Below are 20,816 nucleotides of genomic sequence, written 5' to 3'. Positions count from 1 at the left end.
TCGGAATGCAGAGCTTTGTGGAAGACAAAAGGGATTTTATTTCAGAGCCATCTGAATTTCTAGTCCCAGATCATAGCTCGTTTGCAAATGCAGTTTGTCCACCCTTGCTCATTGCTATTATTTTAAAGATAAGGCAAGGGTTGTTGAGGACAAACTGGTGAATCCACACAGGAACTAAGAAGAGTAGGATTCAGTTCCATGGTCTAAGAACAGACCTGGGTTGATTGTGCTATTTGGGGATTAATATTTTCTCTGAAGATATTCCAGAGGAGTAGCAGTGCTAGGCTATGTTGCAGAAGAAGAAAAAACCCCAAAGAATTTTGTTGAATTGACTGGTGAATTTATTATGGCATGATCTGCAAAAGCTGATGCCATACTAAATTTGTTAAATATTTAAAGTGCCACAAGCCTTTTTTTGTTTTCTCTGAAAAGCTTCACCTTGGGATCCTACAGGCTGAATTCATTCCTGCGCAGATTCATGTCCAGCTAGGTATGAAACGAGTGCTAAATGATTTATGCTGCTCTGCAGCCATGCATTATACATCAAGGGGCCTGGCAATGGAGGAAATCAAAGCTCCATGAACGCTGCTGTTTCAGCCTGACAAGGCAAAGCACCCACAGATGAGCCTTCATGCAAAACAAGGCGGAAACGACCAGTGGGAAACGGCCTCTGGAAATATCAGATGGAGACAGGCTCCCGAATAAAAATGAGGGTATTTTAAGAGCCCCTTTATTTATTTATTTTAAAAATAAAGTCTACTAAGGTGGAAGGAAGAGGATAGGACTTAATAATTTACATGTAAGTCCATACACACCGATGCTTTAACATGTCGTCTGCTTTACAGCCTTGTGTATTACATCTCAGAAAACCTGCAATGCAGCTTAGTGGCTTGGTCTAAGACCCAGGGTTGTAGCTCAGTTGTAATAATAATAATAATAATGATAAAAAGTAAAAAACATGGGATGCGGGTGGCGCTGTGGTCTAAACCAATGAAGAAGAAGAAGAAGAAGAAGAAGAAGTAGAGTTTGGATTTGATATCCCACCTTTCACTCCCTTTAAGGAGTCTCATAACATTCTCCTTTCCCTTCCTCCCCCACAGCTAACATTCTCCTTTCCCTTCCTCCCCCACAACAAACACTCTGTGAGGTGAGTGGGGCTGAGAGACTTCAAAGAAGTGTGACTGGCCCAAGGTCACCCAGCAGCTGCATGTGGAGGAGCGGAGACGCGAACCCGGTTCCCCAGATTACGAGACTACCGCTCTTAACCACTACACCACACTGGCCTCTTGGGTTCGCTGATTGGAAGGTCGGTGGTTTGAATCCCTGCGATGGGGTAAGCTCCTGTTGCTCTGTCCCAGCTTCTGCCAACCTAGCAGTTTGAATCCATACCAACACAAGTAGATAAATGGGTACCACTGTGGCAGGGAGGTGAATGGCATTTCTGTACCGTCTTGTTTTCTGTAATGGTGTTCTGTTGCGCCAGAAGCGGTTTATTCATGCTGGCCACATGAACTGGAAAGCTGTCTGTGGACAAACGCCAGTTCCCTCAACCTGAAGTGAGATGAGCGCCACACCCCATAGTCACCTTTTACTGGACTTAACTGTCCAGGGGTCCTTTACCTTTTTTTACTACTACTATTATTAATAATATGTTGTTGTTTTTGTTTGTTTGTTTCCCACCCATCTGGCTGGGTTTCCCCACCCACTCTGGGCAGTTTACAGCACATATAAAAGTATAGTAAAATGACAAACATTAAAAAATTCCTGATACAGGGCTGCCTTCAGATGTCTTCTGTTGTTGTTGTTTGAATTTATATACTGCCCTATACCCAGAGGTCTCAGGGTGATTCACAGAACAAAATCAAAATATAAAACAAGATATATAATCAAAATAAAAACAACCCAATAAGACCCCCCCTTATCTCCTTGGCATCTGATGGTGGGTGTGTGCCACTGCCAAGAAGGCCCTCTGCCTGGTTTCCTGGAACCTCACATCTTGTAGTGATGGAACCACCAGGAGGCCCTCAGAGCTGGACCTCAGTGCCTGGGCTGAGCGATGGGGATGGAAACACTCCTTCAGGTATACTGCGCCTCTGTTGTATAGTATCTGTTGTACATGCACAGAATCCCATGTTTAGTTGCTGGCATCTGTAGGTTAAGGAGTGGCCTTACCCCTCTGAAATTATGGAGAGCTGTTTCCAGTCTTAATATAATAATAATTTATTATTTATGCCCAAACCATCTGGCTGAGTTTCCCCAGTCACTCTGGGCTACTCCTAACAGAATATTAAAAATGCGATAAAACATCAAACAATAAAAATTTCCCTGAACGGGGCTACCTTCAGATGTCGTCTAAAAGTCAGTTGTTTATTTCCTTGACATCTGATGGGAGGGCATTCCACAGGTAGGGCGCCACTACCAAGAAGGCCCTCTGCCTGGTTCACTGTAACCTCACTTCTCGCAGTGAGGGAACCGCCAGAAGGCCCCCAGTGCTGGACCTCAATGTGTAGACTATGCTGAGCTAAATGGACCAATGGCCTGATTTAATATGACCAGTGAGTGCCACTGCAGAGCTGGGATGAATCCAGAATTCCCCAGTCTGTGTTCAACTACTTACTCACTGGACCAGCATATAGCATCTGTTTAAAAGAGCCTATTTGCTTTATTGGGCGCTGATCCAATAACACCAGAGTGTTTGTTTAGCAGTGCTATGTATGTTAGAACGTACCAGATGTTTTCCATAACTACAATAATTTGTTACTACAACTCACTGGGAAAGCCCAAGGCAAAGCACTTAGATCTGGGCAGGGATCCAAGTGCAATTTAAATTAGCACTCCTGGTCTATTTAGACCCAGGGTTGTACTAGCCACCACTGCCCAGCCACTCATGGGGCTCCTGCTGCAACAAGCGAAGCTCCTTCTTTCTGTTCACTCCCATAGCCTGGTGGTGCTGAGGACTTCTAAGAATGTCAGGAGAACCCTGCTAGATTAGACCAAAGTTCTAATCCTCCAGCCATTTCCGCAGATAATGGCCAACTAGACGCCCCAATGGGGAGCCCACAGGCAGGGTGTGAGTGCAACTCTTGTGATTTCCAGAAACTGGTATTCAGAGGCATACGGTTTCAAAATATGGCTGTAGAACATAGACCTATTTTCCAGGGTTAGTCCCATTTCTGATTTGATCCCAGAATGTCCCACTTTTCCTTAGGATGTCCCTATTTTCATCATAGAAATGTTGGAGGGTGTGGAGTTATGCGAACCCCGAACCAAGGAGATAAATAACTATACAACCAGGGCTTTTTTTCAGCTGGAACTCACTGGAACTCAGTTCTGGCATCTCTCAGGTGGGCTCCATTGTCATTATAACAGAATGAAGGAAGGGTTCATGGTGAGTTCCGGCACCAATTTTTCTAGAAAAATAGCACTGAAGGTGGTCCTGTCAAGGGAGGTTTTTGGTTTTTTTAATGTTTCATGTTTTTATATATGTTTGAAGCCAGAATGGCTGGGGCAACATTTTATCAGATAAATATTGTAGGGTGTGCTGGTAGTCATTGCAGACCCAATCCTCTTGTAAAGCCATCAAAGTCTGTGACCTTGTGGGAGCAAACTCCATCATTTAACTATGTGCTGTGTGAAGAAGTAGCTCCTTTATGTCTGTTCTGAAGGTCCAACCGTGAAGGCAAACTCTTCCATTGCCTCCCAAGACAGATGGATGCCAACCAATGTGAATGTTCCAATAGTCAGCATCATTAGATAGCTCCGAATTCTAGTAATATGAGAAAATGAGCAAACTGATTTCTACTCACTTTCCCCAGACCATGCGTATATTATGTGTCAAAGATGTTACCGTTAGAGCTCCACAGCAGCCCACATAAATGCTAAACACAGATACACATTTGCTAACAACATTGCTGGTGGATGGCGATATCCCTGGAAGGTGTACATCAGTGGTGGACTGGTTGTGGGTGAACAAATTTCAACTTGGTGCAGATGAGATGGAGCTGCTGGTGGAAGGGGTCTCCCCACTCCACCGGTAAGCTGGAGAAATTCCTGCTCTGAATGAGGACACAATCTCATGTAAGGATGAGGTTTATAGTTCTGTTAGGTCTTGCCTTATATTATTATCAGGATATCTTTCTCTCTCTCATAAAATGGTAGAGTTGGAAGAGACCCCAAGGATCATCATGTCCAACCCCTTCTGAGGTAGCTCATTCCACCGTCAAACAGCTCCTACTCTTGGAAAGTTCTTGTAATTTGAGCCCATTGGTTTGGGTCCTGCCTATATATATATAGTATTCGATACACACAAAGACCAGGTCAGATCTGTGCTTAATAGATAACTACTTTGCACCTATTTGGTGGTTTGGGAGTGTGCAGCGTGATTATTGCTGAGCTGAAACAGGGTCTTCGTTGCCAAGGCTGACACCCACTTTTTGCAACACTTTGTTGTAGTAAAATTGCCAGAGTGCCAAGAGGAAATCACCTTGATGTTTTTTGGCAGCACAGTGACACCAATTTACATGAAGACATGCTTGTTCCTCAGTGATGCCCACAAAGGCAGATCTGATGACTATACAGCTATGACACCATCATTATCCCTGGCTGACTGGGTTTATGTAGCCTTTAAAATGGTGTGAAGTCAAAGCTGCAGATAAATACAGGGGATTTCAGGGGACCAGATGCATCTGGGTGAGAAAAGAGGAGCATTTTGGAATTTTACACGGGATGCAAACATGTGCGACTTTCTTGTTGTACCTGCTCCTACATTCCAGGATGCTTTCAGTGGAAGATATTGGATAAAGGCAAGAACATATTTTATTTCCAAAAAAGACATACAAAAAAAGTGTGGAATCATAAAATAATACAAAATGCTATCTCAGGACACTCACCAAACCCAACTTAACCCACATTAACACCAACCAACCACACCCTTCTGAAGACTGTGTGGGATTTTAAAGACATAGCACCCTTTGTCATACCTACTTCTCGCTTTGCTAAATGAAACAAATCACAATACTACCCTGCATCTACGGATGCACTAAGCCTTGACCAGAATCTCTCAGAAAGCCGGTCTTGCAGACAGTCCCAAAATACAATCAAACTTTACTCTGGAAGATGTCATCATTTACTGTGTCATCCTCTTTGTCAAGGACTGGTAAGTAGCCACCTTCACGGGGCAAACACCAGCACCAACCAGCACCAGTGAGGTCCAGAGAGGCAAAGTCGAAGTCAGCCATGTCTAGTGCCTTGAAATCCACAGTGTCCAGCCTGTAATGAATCTCGTTGAGCTTTTGCCAGTATAACCAGGCCATCACCAAACCTACTGCCTGCAAGAAAAGATGGAGACAAAATTACTTGTTAACATGTGTGCTTTAAAATGCAATTATGACAGGGTATGTATGTGTACAGCCAGGGTTTCCCTAATACAACAGTGTGAGTATGCGTAACCCAAGCAAAGCTGCTTTGATAGAAGAACCTGCAGGGAAAGTTCACAGCAAGTAAGAACAGCTGTGTTTACCTTCCATGGTCCAGCACAGCAGCCAACGTGCAAAAGGCAATGGGTCCATTTGGGCACTCTTGGAAGCTAACCTTATTAGCAGCAGAGGTACCTTTAATCGGTCCTTGCAAAAAAGCTAATGCAATTCTACGCTGCATCAGCAGAAGTCGAATGTCCAGGTCAAGGGAAGTCATAAAGGTAAAGGTAAAGGACCCCTGACAGTTAAGTCCAGTCACAAACGACTGGGGTTGTGGAGCTCATCTTGCTTTACTGGCCGAGGGAGCCGACGTTTGTCCACAGACAGTTTTTCCAGGTCATGTGGCCAGCATGACTAAGCTGCTTCTGGTGAAACCAGAGCAGCGCACGGAAACGCCATTTACCTTCCCGTTGGAGTGGTACCTATTTTTCTACTTGCATTTTGATGTGCTTTCGAACTGCTAGGTTGGCAGGAGCAGGGACCAAGCAATGGGAGCTCACCCCGTCGCGGGGATTCGAACCGCCGACCTTCCGATCGGCAAGCCCTAGTCTCAGTAGTTTAGACCACAGTGCCACCTGTGTCCCTAGGGAAGTCATAGTCCCACTCTATTCTGCCTTGGTCAGACCACACCTGGAATACTGTGTCCAATTCTGGGCACCACAATCTAAGAAGGATGTTGACAAGCTGGAAGGTGTGCAGAGGAGGGCAACCAAGATGAGGAGGAACAGTTAAGGACTTTAAAAGTACAAACTTGAAGGCCTGGTACAAGGGAGTGTGGTGTGATGCCCTTACAGAAAAAACGACTCTCAAATTAAGAATGGCAAGAAGAACAAAGCATGAAGATACCTTTGTGGGAGAATTGTGGATCTTCATTTCGTTCACAATTTCTCCAGAAAACCAGAGATCATTTTTGTTTCTACTAGCTTGTAGATCCCTTAATACCATGTTTTACAGATGCGTAGTGTTATTAGTTGTGATGTTTGTGTGGGAATGTAGGTTTTCATAATGTATTTTTTTGGGGGGGGTCTTTGGTTTATTTTATTTAAATAAGGATCCTGCGCAGTGGAAGCTCGTTTTCAAAAAGATTGCTCATATTGCTTAATCACTCTAAAACTTAGAGAAGCCCGATATATAATATTAGATTGAAAAAGAACTCCCTTTATAGCCTCTAGCAAGAACAGCCCAGTTTATGATTCAGTCTGTTAACCGTCCCTCTGACGTGGTAGTGCACACATCCCTGAGCAGTGAGAGGTCCAAAAGCAGCACCATGAAGGCTGCGCAGCACAAACCTGTTTGTATTTACTCAGCAGTAAGTCCCAATGCATTTAATGTAAAACTAGGGGCTTGTGCAACTAGCACAAGCTGGAATGAGCCTGGTGGGTGGGATTCTGGCTCACGCGTCAACTTTAAACCATGAAGCTGGCTTGTTCAACTAACTGCAGCTTGTAATAAATGAAAATCTCTGGTTAGTATGAAGTAACCAGCCCGATTCTATGAAAGCAAAACTAACTTCTGTTAAACACTTCCCCCAAGGAATAGGGGCGTGGAAGCTCAAGACTTGCTTGGGTTTGTAACAGCTAACAGACGTAGCATTTAACCATGGTTTACTATTACAGTGGTATTACAGTGGTACCTCGGGATGCGAACGGGATCCGTTCTGGAGCCCCGTTCGCATCCTGAAGCGAACGCAACCCGCATCCGCATGTTGCCGTTTCCGCGTGATGTCATTTTGACTGCGCATGCGCGCGCAGCGAAGCCCGGAAGTAACGCGCTCCATTACTTCTGGGTCTCTGTAGAGCGCAACCTGAAAATACTTAACTTGAAGCACATTTATCCCCAGGTATGACTGTACATGCGAATGCAACTACTTGCTTCACTGGGATTTATTTCTATGACATCACATCAATGGACTGCTGACATCACGTTGATGGACAGTTCTGCATGCACAGTGGATCCCTGCACTCCGCAGAATTCAACACCCTTGCTTCCCATCAGCTAATGAGCAGGGAGAGCACAAATTCTGCTTGCTTCAGTCACTCCTGTGGGGAACTAGGGCATATGGTCTATTCCTGCAGAAAGCTGTTCAAATCTGCTTGGTCTGGCTGTGGGCATCTGGCTGGACTGATCCCACCCGCCCATCAGCTGATCGACGAGGAGTTCAATCCTGCTCGGTCACTAGCTCCCTTCACCCCCGCTAGCCAACTTTGACAGGTAGGTGGACTCGCCCACCTCTCAAATCTTGCCCACCTGTCAAAGTTGGCCCAGGTGCAGGGGGCAGGTAATTAAATATCTGGCCCATGGGGTCTAGAAGGCTTCCCATCCCTGTACTCCAGTATACTGTCAGAATAACTGTAATAACTACACAAGGTATAATCCTGCCCACCCTTCACCATGTGATCCCAGGTTGAGTTGCAACAATTTAAAAATACAATATTAAAATTAGGTAAAACTAAATGAGTAATAGTGCAATGCTATGCATAGGAGCCAACTCCTAGAGGCCGAGGAGTTTTTGCTCTCCCCAAATAAAATATTTGAGGGAGTCACTCCCCCCCCCCAAGTAGATGAGCATTGCCATTCAAATGGTGTGCATGCACTGCGTCATGTGACTGATTACGCAGGGCGGGGCTTACCCCTCATGCTATGCATGTATAAAAAGGTAAAGGGATCCCTGGCCATTAGGTCCAGTCATGGCCGACTCTGGGGTTGCGGCGCTCATCTCGCTTTACTGGCCAAGGGAGCCGGCGTACAGCTTCCGGGTCATGTGGCCAGCGTGACTAAGCCACTTCTGGCGAACCAGAGCAAAGCACGGAAACGCCATTTATCTTCCCGCCAGAGTGGTACCTATTTATCTACTTGCATTTTGATACTTTGACAGCAGTGCTTTCGAGCTGCTAGGTTGGCAGGAGCAGGGACTGAGCAATGGGAGCTCACCCCGTCACGGGGATTCGAACCGCCAACTTTCTGATCAGCAAGTCCTAGGCTCTGTGGTTTAACCCACAGCGCCACCCGTGTCCCCTATGTATGTATACTCTGATGTAAACCTCCTTGTGTTCAGCAGGGCTTACTCACTGGTGTGCTTAGGATTGCAGTCTGTGGTGTAATGCTTGGGGCTGGACTATGGCCTGCTCAGCCATGAAGCTCACTTCACAGGGTTGTTGTGAGGATAAAATGGGGAGGAGAACCATGTGACCACCTTAAGGAAAAGGTGGTATATAAATGTAATATTTATTTTTAAAAAATGTAACAAAAGCTCTGCTTCAGTGTATAATGTGCCAAACATAAAGAGCTGAGGCAGTGTTGGGTAACAGCACCTAACTTATGACAGTAAAGAAGGATTAGACAAATTCATGGAGGATATATTATATATATTTGTGTGTAAACACATGAAAGCTCATACCTAGAAAGCTTATACTTAGTTGGCCTTTAAGGTGCTACTGGAAATATAACAAACACACACACACACACACACACACACAGTGGTACCTCGGGTTAAGTACTTAATTCGTTCCGGAGGTCCGTTCTTAACCTGAAACTGGTTTTTTTTTAATAAATTTTTTATTCAAAGTTATAACAAAACATATTTTCCAAAAACACATCCTTATTCCCCCCCATTTTTCCTCCCCCCACCCTCCACAAACCCCCACCCCACCCCACCCCCCAAGGTACTATTTCTGGGTTAGCGGAGTCTGTAACCTGAAGCATATGTAACCTGAAGCGTATGTAACCTGAGGTACCACTGTATATATATGGAAAGATTCTTCCAAAGACTGTCTTAAGACAAAAATACTTGATTCTCTTAAGGGAGTTCTTTTTGGATCATCTTTTAATATATATTTTTTAAATCTTTCTTCTTGCTATTTATTATTACTATGACAGACCAACATGTCTACCTACTTGAATCATGGAGGATAAGTTTGCTAGCAACTACTAGCCATGATAGCTATGCTCCAGTCCTACTGCTGGAGGCATTACGTCTTCAAAGACAAGCATAATAGGAGGATGAAGACTCCTGAAAACAGGTAGCTTCCCATTATGTGGGCCGCTATTCATAACGTAGACAACCGTCTGGAGAAGCGCTGACAGAGCCTGAGATTCCAGCAACTGCCAGATCAGCCTAAAAATCTATAAACTGGGCCTTTGTCATTTCAGATCAAGAGAGAGCTCAATCTGGTATATTGTGAGCAGGAAAATGTATTCATTAGTGACAAGCGCAACTTCTTCATTCGCAAAGTGGGCTTATTTATAACTTTCCACCTGATATCTCCCTTGATAACGGTCCCAATGCAGCAACTGCAAGCAATATACTATAACAGAGAATGTGTTCTGTTCTTCAAAAAATAATCAGGTAGAAGCTGTTAGCTAGGAAACAGATGCTGATGATAAATAATGATTGTAAGAGCATTAATCAGCACCATCCTGTGTGCACTAGGAACAGCAGGCATTCAGGAAAAATCAGAGAAGTTGCTTGATTTGCATTAACTCCTTGATCACTCCAGTGACAGCTTATTTGCAGGAAAACAGCTTGAACCAAATTCAATGAAACTATGGCCTACAGCAGACACGTTTCTTCTCCCTCCCCCAGATATATTGTTTAATAATAGTAGTAGTAGTAGTAGTAGTAATAATAATAATAATAATAATAATAATAATAATAATTTATTATTTGTACCCCGCCTATCCCCAGCCGCTCTGGGCGGCTTCCATAGAAACAAAAAATACAGTAAAATATCACAGATTAAAAACTTCCCTGAAGTCTTCTGAATGTCAGGTAGTTGTTTATCACTTTGACATCTGATGGGAGGGCGTTCCACAGGACAGGCGCCACCACCGAGAAGGCCCTCTGCCTGGTTCCCTGTAGCTTTGCTTCTCGCAATGAGGGAACCGCCAGAAGGCCCTCAGCGCTGGATCTCAGTGTCCAGGCTGAACAATGGGGGTGGAGACGCTCCTTCAGGTATACTGGGCCGAGGCCGTTTAGGGCTTTAAAGGTCAGCACCAACACTTTGAATTGTGCTCGGAAACGTACTGGGGGCGGTCTCGGCGGCCGCCCCCAGTCACCAGTCTAGCTGCCGCATTCTGGATTAGTTGTAGCTTCCGAGTCACCTTCAAAGGTAACCCCACGTAGAGCGCATTGCAGTAGTCCAAGCGGGAGATAACCAGAGCATGCACCACTCTGGCAAGACAGTCCGCAGGCAGGTAGGGTCTCAGCCTGCGTACCAGGTGGAGTTGGTAGACAGCTGCCCTGGATACAGAATTGACCTGCACCTCCATGGACAGCTGTGAGTCCAAAATGACTCCCATTTAAGAGTCACTGCCACCCATTATATGTGTGCTCATAATTTTAGCCCATAAAAATTTAGCTCATAATTTTATGGTTCTGAGATCAGACGGGTTGTGTGCATGTCTGCATGTGTGTGCTTTAAAAATCTGCAGTGCCCCTTTGATTGGACAATCTTAGCCAGGGGAAAAATCAGTAAGTGTTCTCATCAGCTCATCATACTGCCCTCAAGTCTCTTAAAAGTGGTCCTGTATCTCCAGGTAATGATGTTTTTTTGATGCCACCAGCTGTGATGAAGAGCAGCTGTGATGAAGTTGTTTGGCTCAACTTCATTCAGCTTTTCAACCTAGTGAGGTTCGCATAAAAGGCACCAACTATTTCTACCTGCAAAGGGTAGTTGGGGATTTTCTGGTAATTGTCCCTGGAAAATCACCCTGCCTGGTTTTCTTTTCTTTTTTTGCCTTAAAAACCTTTGAAAATTGCAGTAAGTTGCACTGCTGCCATAATAAACACGCCCCAAACTAAAACCAATCCCTGCAGCCTCTCATTCTTATAAAATACTGCTATACTTATAAGCCATTCCAACTCTAAACCTCTGTGGGTAGCACCAGCAATCTGGATATTATTGTTGGTTGTACTCTGTGTATGTTGCCTTGGCAGGATCTTTGTTTTGAAAGATGGGATATAAAGAAACAAGGATCTGCATGAAAACCTCTACTTGCAACATAATTTTGGAGTCATGGATGATGACATTGTATTGCTAGCACATCTATTTGCATACCTGCTGTTCTCCTAAGTAATTATTTCTGGTGTGGTAAGTCCTTGGAATCAGTAAGTTTGGTGCTGTGCTGAATTACCCAACAGGCAGACCACACATATTCTTAGGGATCCAGCAAAGCAAAAAAATGAGAAATTTTTGAAAGAATTTGACATATTACAAATAAAGCGTCTAAGTATGAAGTAATCACCATGGGGGAAATCAGAACTTTGCTAGATTTCCTTATACTCCACACTCCTCCCACCTTTTTCGGTCTTCTTATCCACCTGAACCAGGGAGATATTAACAAAATAATGCAAGAAAAATGGATTCTGTCATGTGCTGCACATGACATACATGCATGCACATTTCAGTACCCATGTAAACTTTGTCATTTCAAAAAATAATGTTGTTGTTGTTTAGTATTGGTTTTATTTTGAATTACATACAGGGGTGGGGCACCATAATCTTTTTAGTGCTTAGGACCTCTAAAGGTCTTTATAGAGATTCAGGGAAGATAAAACAAAGTCTTCATGAAGTGCATAGCTAAATGATGGAACTTGCTCCCACAGAGGGCCGTGGTGGCCACCAACCTCGATGTCTTTAAAAGATGATTAGACAAATTCAGAGGAGGAGAGAATGCTCTCGATGGCTAATGGCAATGATGGCTATGCTCTGCCTTCATAGCTGGAGGCAGCAATGCTTCTGAATATCAGCTGATTGAAACCACAGGTTGGGAGAAAGAGAGAGCTCTTGCCTTCCAATCCTGCTTGCAGGTTTCTCATTGGGGCATCTGGTTGGCTACTCTTGAGAACAGGATGTTGGGCTAGGTGGGCCTGATACAGCAGGTCCTTCTTAAGATCTTATTTCTCAATTTGGCCCTGGCTTGGTGAGATGCTTTCACGCAACAGTCAGGTTTCAGATTAATACCATAGATGGCTCCCAGACAGGATGGTCACTGGTGAAGATAGATTTGTGCAATGCGTACAAGCTCAATTTGCTAGCTCAGAAGTACAGTGGTACCTTGGGTTACAGACGCTTCAGGTTACAGACTCCACTAACCCAGAAATAGTACCTCGGGTTAAGAACTTTGCTTCAGGATGAGAACAGAAATCACGCAGCGGCAGCGGGAGGCCCCATTAGCTAAAGTGGTACCTCAGGTTAAGAACAGTTTTAGGTTAAGAACGGACCTCCAGAACGAATTAAGTTCTTAACCCCAGGTACCACTGTATCTGTGTGTAACAGTGTTGGGTTTTTTGTTTTTTTAGCATAGCAATTCTCAAGGGTTTGAGTTGCCTAACTTTAGATTGAATAAAATAATTTGAATTAAATCGAATGAAGCTGTGACTGATGGACACACACCGACTGCTAATTTGCTCCAGGTGCTGTAAGTACAGCTAGAAATTAGCATTTGGCTAGAAAACACAACTGTGTCTATAATGTGACCACCCATCTACGTGGAGATGTCACAGCAGAGGCGAAACACCCACAGTGTGGTCTAAACAGGTGCATGCAAAATTGTAGTTTCTGCTTGAGGCATGTTACGTGCTCTCCATGAACAGCGAGAAAATGCAGGTTCCCTACTCAGGCTCTTCTTAAGTCTTAATCTGGCCCTGGGCTGGTGGGATACTTTCAAGCAACAGCCTGTTGACAGATTAATGCCATTGACTCTCATGGCTCAATTTAGCTACATTTGATTTCTAAAGGGCTCTCACTGCTGTTTCTTCAGAGCTTCTGAACTGTCACTTTCTTGAAAATTAGATTTATACCAATAGTGATTAGTGTCAATATGAAGAGAACTAAGTGACAAGAGCAATATTTATTAAGTTAAGCTGAACAATTTCTGTTTCGTGTTGGCTTTGTTGTGTATAAACAATGCTAATGACTTTTTTTAGTGCTAATCGATCTGGTAAACAGCCTTGTAAACTGAAATGGGTGAAGAGAAGAGTTTATATGCTCTATCAATTAGACAACACTGTCTCTGTTAATTGCAAAGGAACATACAGAAGTCAGGAGATGGGCTGAACAATTAGCTGCTGACAGGCATGCCCACTTAACTATGAATTAACAGGTGAATGTTTTCACTGACAAATCCATTTACACCTGGGAGAAGCTGGGATGCACTCTTATGATAGTCACTGAATTCTCTGTGACAGTTCAAGTAAAAAAATGGCATCTGGTTTTACATTAAAAAGGTAAAGGTACCCCTGCCCGTATGGGCCAGTCTTGCCAGACTCTAGGGTTGTGCGCTCATCTCACTCTATAGGCCAGGAGCCAGCGCTGTCCGCAGACACTTCCGGGTCACGTGGCCAGCGTGACAAAGCTGCATCTGGCGAGCCAGAGCCGCACACGGAAACACCATTTACCTTCCCGCTGGTAAGCGGTCCCTATTTATCTACTTGCACCCGAGGGTGCTTTCGAACTGCTATGTTGGCAGGCGCTGGGACTGAACGACGGGAGCGCACCCCGCCGCGGGGATTCGAACTGCCGACCTTTCGATCGGCAAGTCCTAGGTGCTGAGGCTTTAACCCACAGCGCCACCCGCGTCCCCTGGTTTTACATTACCCAGTTAAAAATAAACAATGGTGTGTCAAGATGAGAGCTCTTAAAGCTACAATGTGCTCCTCTGGTCCCATTTTGTAAAGTATATGTGTGAGACAACTGCAGTAGTGCTTGAACTGGGCTTGTATATTGCAGGACATGGCCATAAGGACAGAAGAGCCTGTGGGATCAGGCCAAGGGCCCATCTAGTCCAGCATCCTGTTCTCACAGGGGCCAACCAGATGCCTGTGGAAGACCAGGGAGCAGAACATGAGCAGAAGACCACTCTCCTCTCCTGTGGTTTCCAGCAACTGGCATTTGGAATCATTGCTGCCTCCAACTGTGAAGGCAGAGCAGAGCCATTGTGGCTGAATTTGAGCCATCCAAGTTGGTGGCCACCCCTGTGTCCTTGGGGAGCAAGTTTCATAGTTTGACTAAGTGCTGCGTGAAGAAGTCCTTTTTTTTATACGTCCCAAATCTTGTCCTAAATCTTCCAACATTCAGCTACACTGGATGTTCATGAGTTCGAGTGTTATGAGAGGGAGAAACAAGTTTTCTCCATGCCAGGCACCATTTTATAAACTTCTAGCCCGTTGTATCCCTTCTATCAAAGCGATACAAGGGAGCCATTATTGCCTGTGGTGTGTAATACACCACACTGCTGTCTCAGGTCAAACACTGGTGACAAAAAAGGCGGTCTGGTGGGCCCAATCCAGCACATTGGCTGTAGGTTCACCACCACTATTTTAAGCTGTATGCAGTTGCGCACATCACAGCCTAGGACCCTCATACCTATGGGACCACCTCTCTTGATATGCCCCACAGAGGACCTTAAGGTCCGTAAATTGCAACACCTTAGAGGTCCCGGACCCTAACGAGGTTAGATTAGCCTCAACCAGAGCCAGGGCCTTTTCAGCACTGGCTCCGGCCTGGTGGAACGCTCTGTCTCATGAGACCAGGGCCCTGCGGGATCTGATTTCTTTCCGCAGGGCCTATAAGACAGAGTTGTTCCACCTGGCCTTTGGCTTGGAGCCAATTTGATTCCCTCCCCCTCTTTCTTTTTTCCTTTCTCCTCCTGTGAAGAGGCTGCATCTTAATGTTGTATTTTAATCTTGTTTTTTAAGTTGTATTTTAATCAACTTGTTTTTGTTATTGGTTGTTGGCCGCCCTGAGCCCGGCCTTGGCTGGGGAGGGCGGGGTATAAATAAAATTATTAATTATTATTATTATTACCGAAGACATAAAACTGAAAATAAGGCAAGCTGCAAGGTTTTTTAAAAATATAACTGTCTCCCCTTCATCCCTCTGCCCCACTGGTGGTAGCACCATGGGAAGTGCAGGGACTGGGAAGGTTAGGGGAAAACTCTAGGCAAGCTGTTTCTCTTCTCTTCTCTCTCCTACACTGTCCCCCACGATGGGGAAGCTCCAGGGGCCATCATAAGGCTCAAATACTGGCTTGTAGCTGTGGATTCTTACCCAAAGAGAACCATCTCCCTTGCAAATAATTATGAAGGATGCCAGCATAATGGATGGGATCAGTTTGAGAGCAACACTTGCAATTCAACAGACCGCTGTGGGGAACAGACACTGTCCCCTGGTTTTCACCTCCCTAACTACCTACCCAGTCTGCCCAGTTTGCATGAGTGTTACCCAGCAAGATGAAGACTCTCCTTCACTTCCTCTAATTTTAGGAATGGGTATTGATGACTCGGAGAGAACACAGAGAAAAGCTTTTAAAACATTTTCTTCATTTTTTTGTTTGTTAACGTTTATACAGTCAAAGTGCACCGAGTCTTGTGATGTGTGAAGACCAAAAGGCCAGAAATTGTTTTTACTGTCCTATACTATTAATAAAGCATCCAGAATATGCTTTTTTCTGAAGCCATGCAGTGCAAGTTATTATTACTGCATCTGAATCATCTACTTAACAAAACTATATTGACATTTGAAAGAAGAGAGCTCAAGTTTGTTTATCTTGGCAAAACCATCACTAACAATTTTTTTTGCTTAATGTGAATAATGTGTTTATTGAAGCAATGGACAGTTTTCGGTTTTATGGGGTGCTAAAGAGCATACATTTCCTTCTTTTAAAACACTTTGTTTTTGTAAATGATATGCTAAGTGCCTCCCTGTCACTTAGCAACCTTCCCTGATTTTCAGAGAGTCTTCTTTGAGGATTATAAATGGATGTTAATCAGCTGGGGGGTTGGGGGGTTGCTATGGCTGGAGAGGACTTTGTGTGCTTTGAGGAAGAGAGACATTTCACCTGCTTACGTTGAAGGGAACAGAAGCAGTGAATGGGATGAGGATGGCATTCCCCTGCTTGATCACAGCAGCCATTGCAAAGGGAGAGGGCAGCCCCGCAGGGGCCCCCTGCCAGCTCTGCCGAAAGACCCCCCAACTCCTCCTCTCATTGAAACCTTTCTGCTCAGCTGGTCTTTGAAAGAATTCTGTTACTATGAATCAGTGCCTGGGTTTTCTTTTCCCCTCTGCTCTCGCAGTCCCTTTTCCTTTCGTGGAAGTCCGAGCAGGGATCCGTACCCTGTCCTGGAGACTTTCTGGCTGAAGAGTGGGATAGAAATTATTCAAAAAGTAGTAACTAAGGGGCTTGTGTGGTACTGCCCTGCACTCCACCAACTAGGTTATGCTATCCAATGCGGCCAGGGAGTGGCCTCACTGATAAGCTTCCAGAAAAATGCCAGCTAGCATTATGGCTTCCATTTCAAACCAGAGCTCAAAGCCAGTGCAGTCCATGGCTCTGTTCCCAAACTGCTCAGTGCTTGGAGTTCCCCAGCTAGGCTGGAGCCCTGGCTTCCCTCAGCACTCTAGTTAGCCAACCTGCATGCGCCAATCCTGGTGCACCCAGCTGTGCCTTTTACCAGCTGCAACTGGTTTGACAGCTATGGCCATTCCTGGACTGGGAAAGCCTGGCCACAGTAGTTCACTGGTTATTTCAAGCTTGGATTACTGCAATGCACTCTGTGGGGCTTCCCTTGTGCTTGGTTCGGAAGTTGCAGTTAGTGCAAAATGCTGCAGCATGATTGCAGCCCTGTTTAGGGAAGCTTTTAATGTTTAATAGGTTAATGTTTAATGTTTAATAGGAAGCCGCCCAGAGTGGCTGGGGAAACCCAGCCAGATGGGCGGGGTATAAATAATAAATTATTATTATTATTATTATTATTATTAAGCATAGAACAACTGTGCTCAGAAATCTCCGCTGGTTTCTGATTTGCTACTGGGCCAGGTTCAGGTCGTTACTATTAGTATAAAGCCTTTAACAACTTGGGACCAGTTTACCTGCAAGATCGCCTTACTTCATATGCAGCCATTCACTGCTTTGATCAGCAGAACTGGCTCTGTTCCTGGTGTCAATTTGTAAGAATTCCCTTCCTGATTATGTCAGCCAGGCACTTCACTGTACTACCAAAAACATTTTTGTTTAGACAAGCCTACCCAGAAGCTTAGAAAGTTCATGCGAGTGTTAGGCAGTAATTTTAACTTTTTGAACATTTTAAATTATTGTTGTTAATTTTTCTTATTGACAATTTCATTGTTTTATCGTTTTTTGTAAACTGCTTTGTGGTTGTGGTTGTTTTTAGTCATCAAGCGGCGTATAAATGGAGACCAGTTCCCATGCTTGCTCTTCAACTTTCGCATGTGGAAACAGCCTAAGCTTCCACTCCCTTCTGATCCAACAATCTGCCTTGGATCCTGATCGCTGCCTGGCTTGGATTGTGCATCCCAAATGTGAGTTCCGAATCTTCTCTCCTGCTAGAACATGAACCTGCTTTTGGCTCTGTTAGCATGAGGTTGACTCTGGCTATTCAGCCTAAGACTCCAACCAGACTACCTGAAGACTGAGCCCTTGGCAAGGCTGGCATCCAATGAATTCACAACTGTAGATGCTCAAAATCAGCCTTCCACAAGCTGGTGCCCTCCAGATTAGGCTGCATCTCCCATCAGATCTACTCAGCATGGTCTGGACTGATGAGAATTCCCATCCAAGACAACTGAATAGGTTGGAGAAAGCTGCTCAACAAACTCGCGGAGTATTTGCAACCCTCAGAAACACAATACAAACCTCTGCTCAACTGGCTTAATATTTATTCATCACACTTATACCCCACTTTTCCCTTCAAGGAGCTCAAGATGGCGCACACACTTCCCTCCTCTCAATTTTATCCTCATAACAACCCTGTGAGGTAGGTCAGGCTGAGAGACAGTGACTCGCTCAAGGTCATCCGGCGAGCTTCATGGCTGAGCAGGGATTGAACCCTGGTCTCCCAGGTTCTATTCTGACACTCTAACCACTATGCCACAACTGGCTCTTTAGGATAGTTAACACCACACACGATGTGCGTGCTTGTCACCAACATCACCATTCTTCATCAGTGTGAAGAGCCTGCAGCCTCTGACTCTCGTCTCCCAGTCCCTGTTGGATACCAAGGTCATGGCACTAGCTGACTGGATGGACTCTGTGGACACATTAAAAAAGGCTGCAGGGCTCCAACCACATACAGGATTTCCCAAGGCAGACTAAAGCAGTATTATGACTTCCCTTATGTTAGTTTCCTAGAGATGAAGAGACAGAGCGGTTTTCTGATATGTGTAACAGATTGCAAACACAACTGAAAGCTAATGAAATATGCCGTGGCTGTTACAAATGAAGAATTAATCATAAGTGGCTGTTAAACAGTAACAAGAGCATTTTTGAGTACATGACTGAATAATTTTATGATATATGAACCAGAAGTATGATAAATTATCTGCACTGATCAATTATCTATGTATCTGAATATGCCTTTAAAAGAGGTTTTACTAGATATGAAGGTTAGAATCTAGGAAACTTGATGTCCATGAGAAATAAAACAGAAAGCAACAGCAGGAAGCTTTTGATTAAAGGTACAGGAAACCTGCAAAACTTCAGCTCTGCTTTGCCACTCTGGATAGATTGGAGTGTAATTGGGGTTTATTGCAACCCATTTTCAGTGCCACAAATCAAGTTGAAAAAACATGGAAGCAAACTCTGGCAATTTTTCCATGTTGCTATCTGGAGTCTCTGAAAAAAATGAGGTAAGGATCAGAATTCCAGAGGAAGAAACCAGGGTCTGTCAGTTAATGGAAATAGCCATACTGAATAAGTTTTGACAATAATTTTATCAATACCCCAACCATCTGGCTTAATTAATGCAGAATTTTGTCTCTAAAAAAAGTGTGTGTGATGTAGTTTCATGGTGATCTATAGTAAAGAAGTAATGTCTTCACCTCTGTTTTGGGGGGAAACACACACCTCTGAATAGCCATCCAGGAGCAACACATTGTTTACATACCTGTGGAAACAGCAGAGAGCAAACAATTCCAAAAGTGGCTTCAAAATTGTCTTTAAGCCACAAGCCGACCGCATGGATGCAGCCGCGTACGTGGATAGTGGCCACCAGCTCCAGGCGCTACAAAGAGAACAAATCACATTAAAGGCAATATTTTGAGTCTGAGTAACCCCCTCAGCTCTCCTTGTAAATTACATGACACTAACAGGGATCTCATGGGTCTACCAAAAACCAATTGGGATTATGAGACTTGATTCCAACATAGCTAGTCAAAAACAGTGTGCCTGGGAATCCCAGTTGCTGGGAATTGCAGGTGGGGAGAGAGCTGTGGTTGAGCTCCGTTCCTGTTTGTGGGCTTCCCCTGGGGGCACCTGGTTGGTCACCATGAGAAGAGGAGGCTGGACCAGAAGGGACTTGGGCCTGATCCAGCAGGCTCTTCTTGCATTTTATTTTATTATAATTTTTAAACAATCCAACAACATTTCAAATTTAGCAATCAATCATTCTACCTATGACTTCCTCTCCCTCCCTCCATGGTTCCCTCAAAATTTCAATTTATGTTGCATATTATAGTTACTCTATACCTTCCCCTTATCTCTCTAACTTTTTTACACTGCGTTTTTAAGTATTCTGCAAACAGTTTCCACAGCTCTTCTTACACTCTTATTCCAGAAGCCAGTCAGATGTTCCAGCTTATGATCCTGGCACCTGGGACTCAGGACCTCCCACTGGAGGTAGCCCACAGCCATCAGTAGCCTTGCTCCCCATGAATTTGTCTAGCTTGCATTTAATGCCAACCAAGATAGCTGCCCATCTTGTGGAACCAAATTCCATACCTGAACTATGTGCTGTGTGAGGAAGCCTTGCCTGTCACCTGTCCTGAAGCTCTCACTATTTGGCTTCATTGGGTGAGGACCTCAGTTGGTTCGACCATTACACAAGGGAGGAACAAAATGCCTCTCTATCTGCTTTGCTCCATGCATATGTTTATAGCCTCCATGATGTCCTCTTCCCTTACTAAGTATCCCTTACTCCCCCCTTGTCTGCCCCACAAAGCACAACCTCCTCCCTCCACAAATGTCTGCTACCTAATGCCTGGCTCAGCCCTCAGGTACCTTAAAAATGTTTGTTACCTCTTTATTTAGTGTCTTGTATCCACACAGTGTGTTAATGACTTCTCCTGGGGCCTATTAAGAGAGGAGGAAGAAGACCCAAACTCAGTAACAGTGCAGGTGGATGGTGGGAATTTGTTGTTTTTAAAAGTCACAAGAAAGGTAAAAGAGGGTAGGATTCTCTCTCTTCCTCTTAAGACTTTTCACCAGACCACAAAAACTGTTGACAAACCAAGCCACAAAGGAGTTTAATAGAGGCCACTCTCTGACCTTTTGAACACTTGCATTTGGAGAGTCAGAACTTTGCACTGAAAGCATCTCAGACTCTGC

At 44.5% G+C, this 20,816-nt stretch overlaps 1 protein-coding gene across 2 annotated transcripts in view; it reads right to left on the bottom strand.

Annotated features, from left to right (window-relative positions):
- Positions 1-4,797: 4,797 nt before the first annotated feature.
- Positions 4,798-20,816, bottom strand: part of LOC310683831 (tetraspanin-15-like) — a 91,491-nt gene continuing 75,472 nt past the window's right edge. For both annotated transcript variants that reach the window (XM_083454255.1, XM_083454256.1), the window contains 3 exons: positions 20,508-20,561; positions 19,378-19,494; positions 4,798-5,327 (listed from right to left, as the gene is read on the bottom strand). In XM_083454255.1, coding sequence (XP_083310381.1) covers positions 5,097-5,327; positions 19,378-19,494; positions 20,508-20,561 — 402 coding nt within the window. In that variant the 3' untranslated portion in view covers positions 4,798-5,096. The remainder of the gene's footprint in view (positions 5,328-19,377; positions 19,495-20,507; positions 20,562-20,816) is intronic.

The sequence above is a fragment of the Podarcis tiliguerta genome (genome assembly GCF_965153285.1).
Source record: "Podarcis tiliguerta genome assembly, chromosome: 8".
NCBI lineage: Eukaryota > Metazoa > Chordata > Lepidosauria > Squamata > Lacertidae > Podarcis > Podarcis tiliguerta.
The sequence above is the reverse complement of the archived record's forward strand: the minus strand, read 5'-3'. Positions and strand labels throughout refer to the sequence as shown.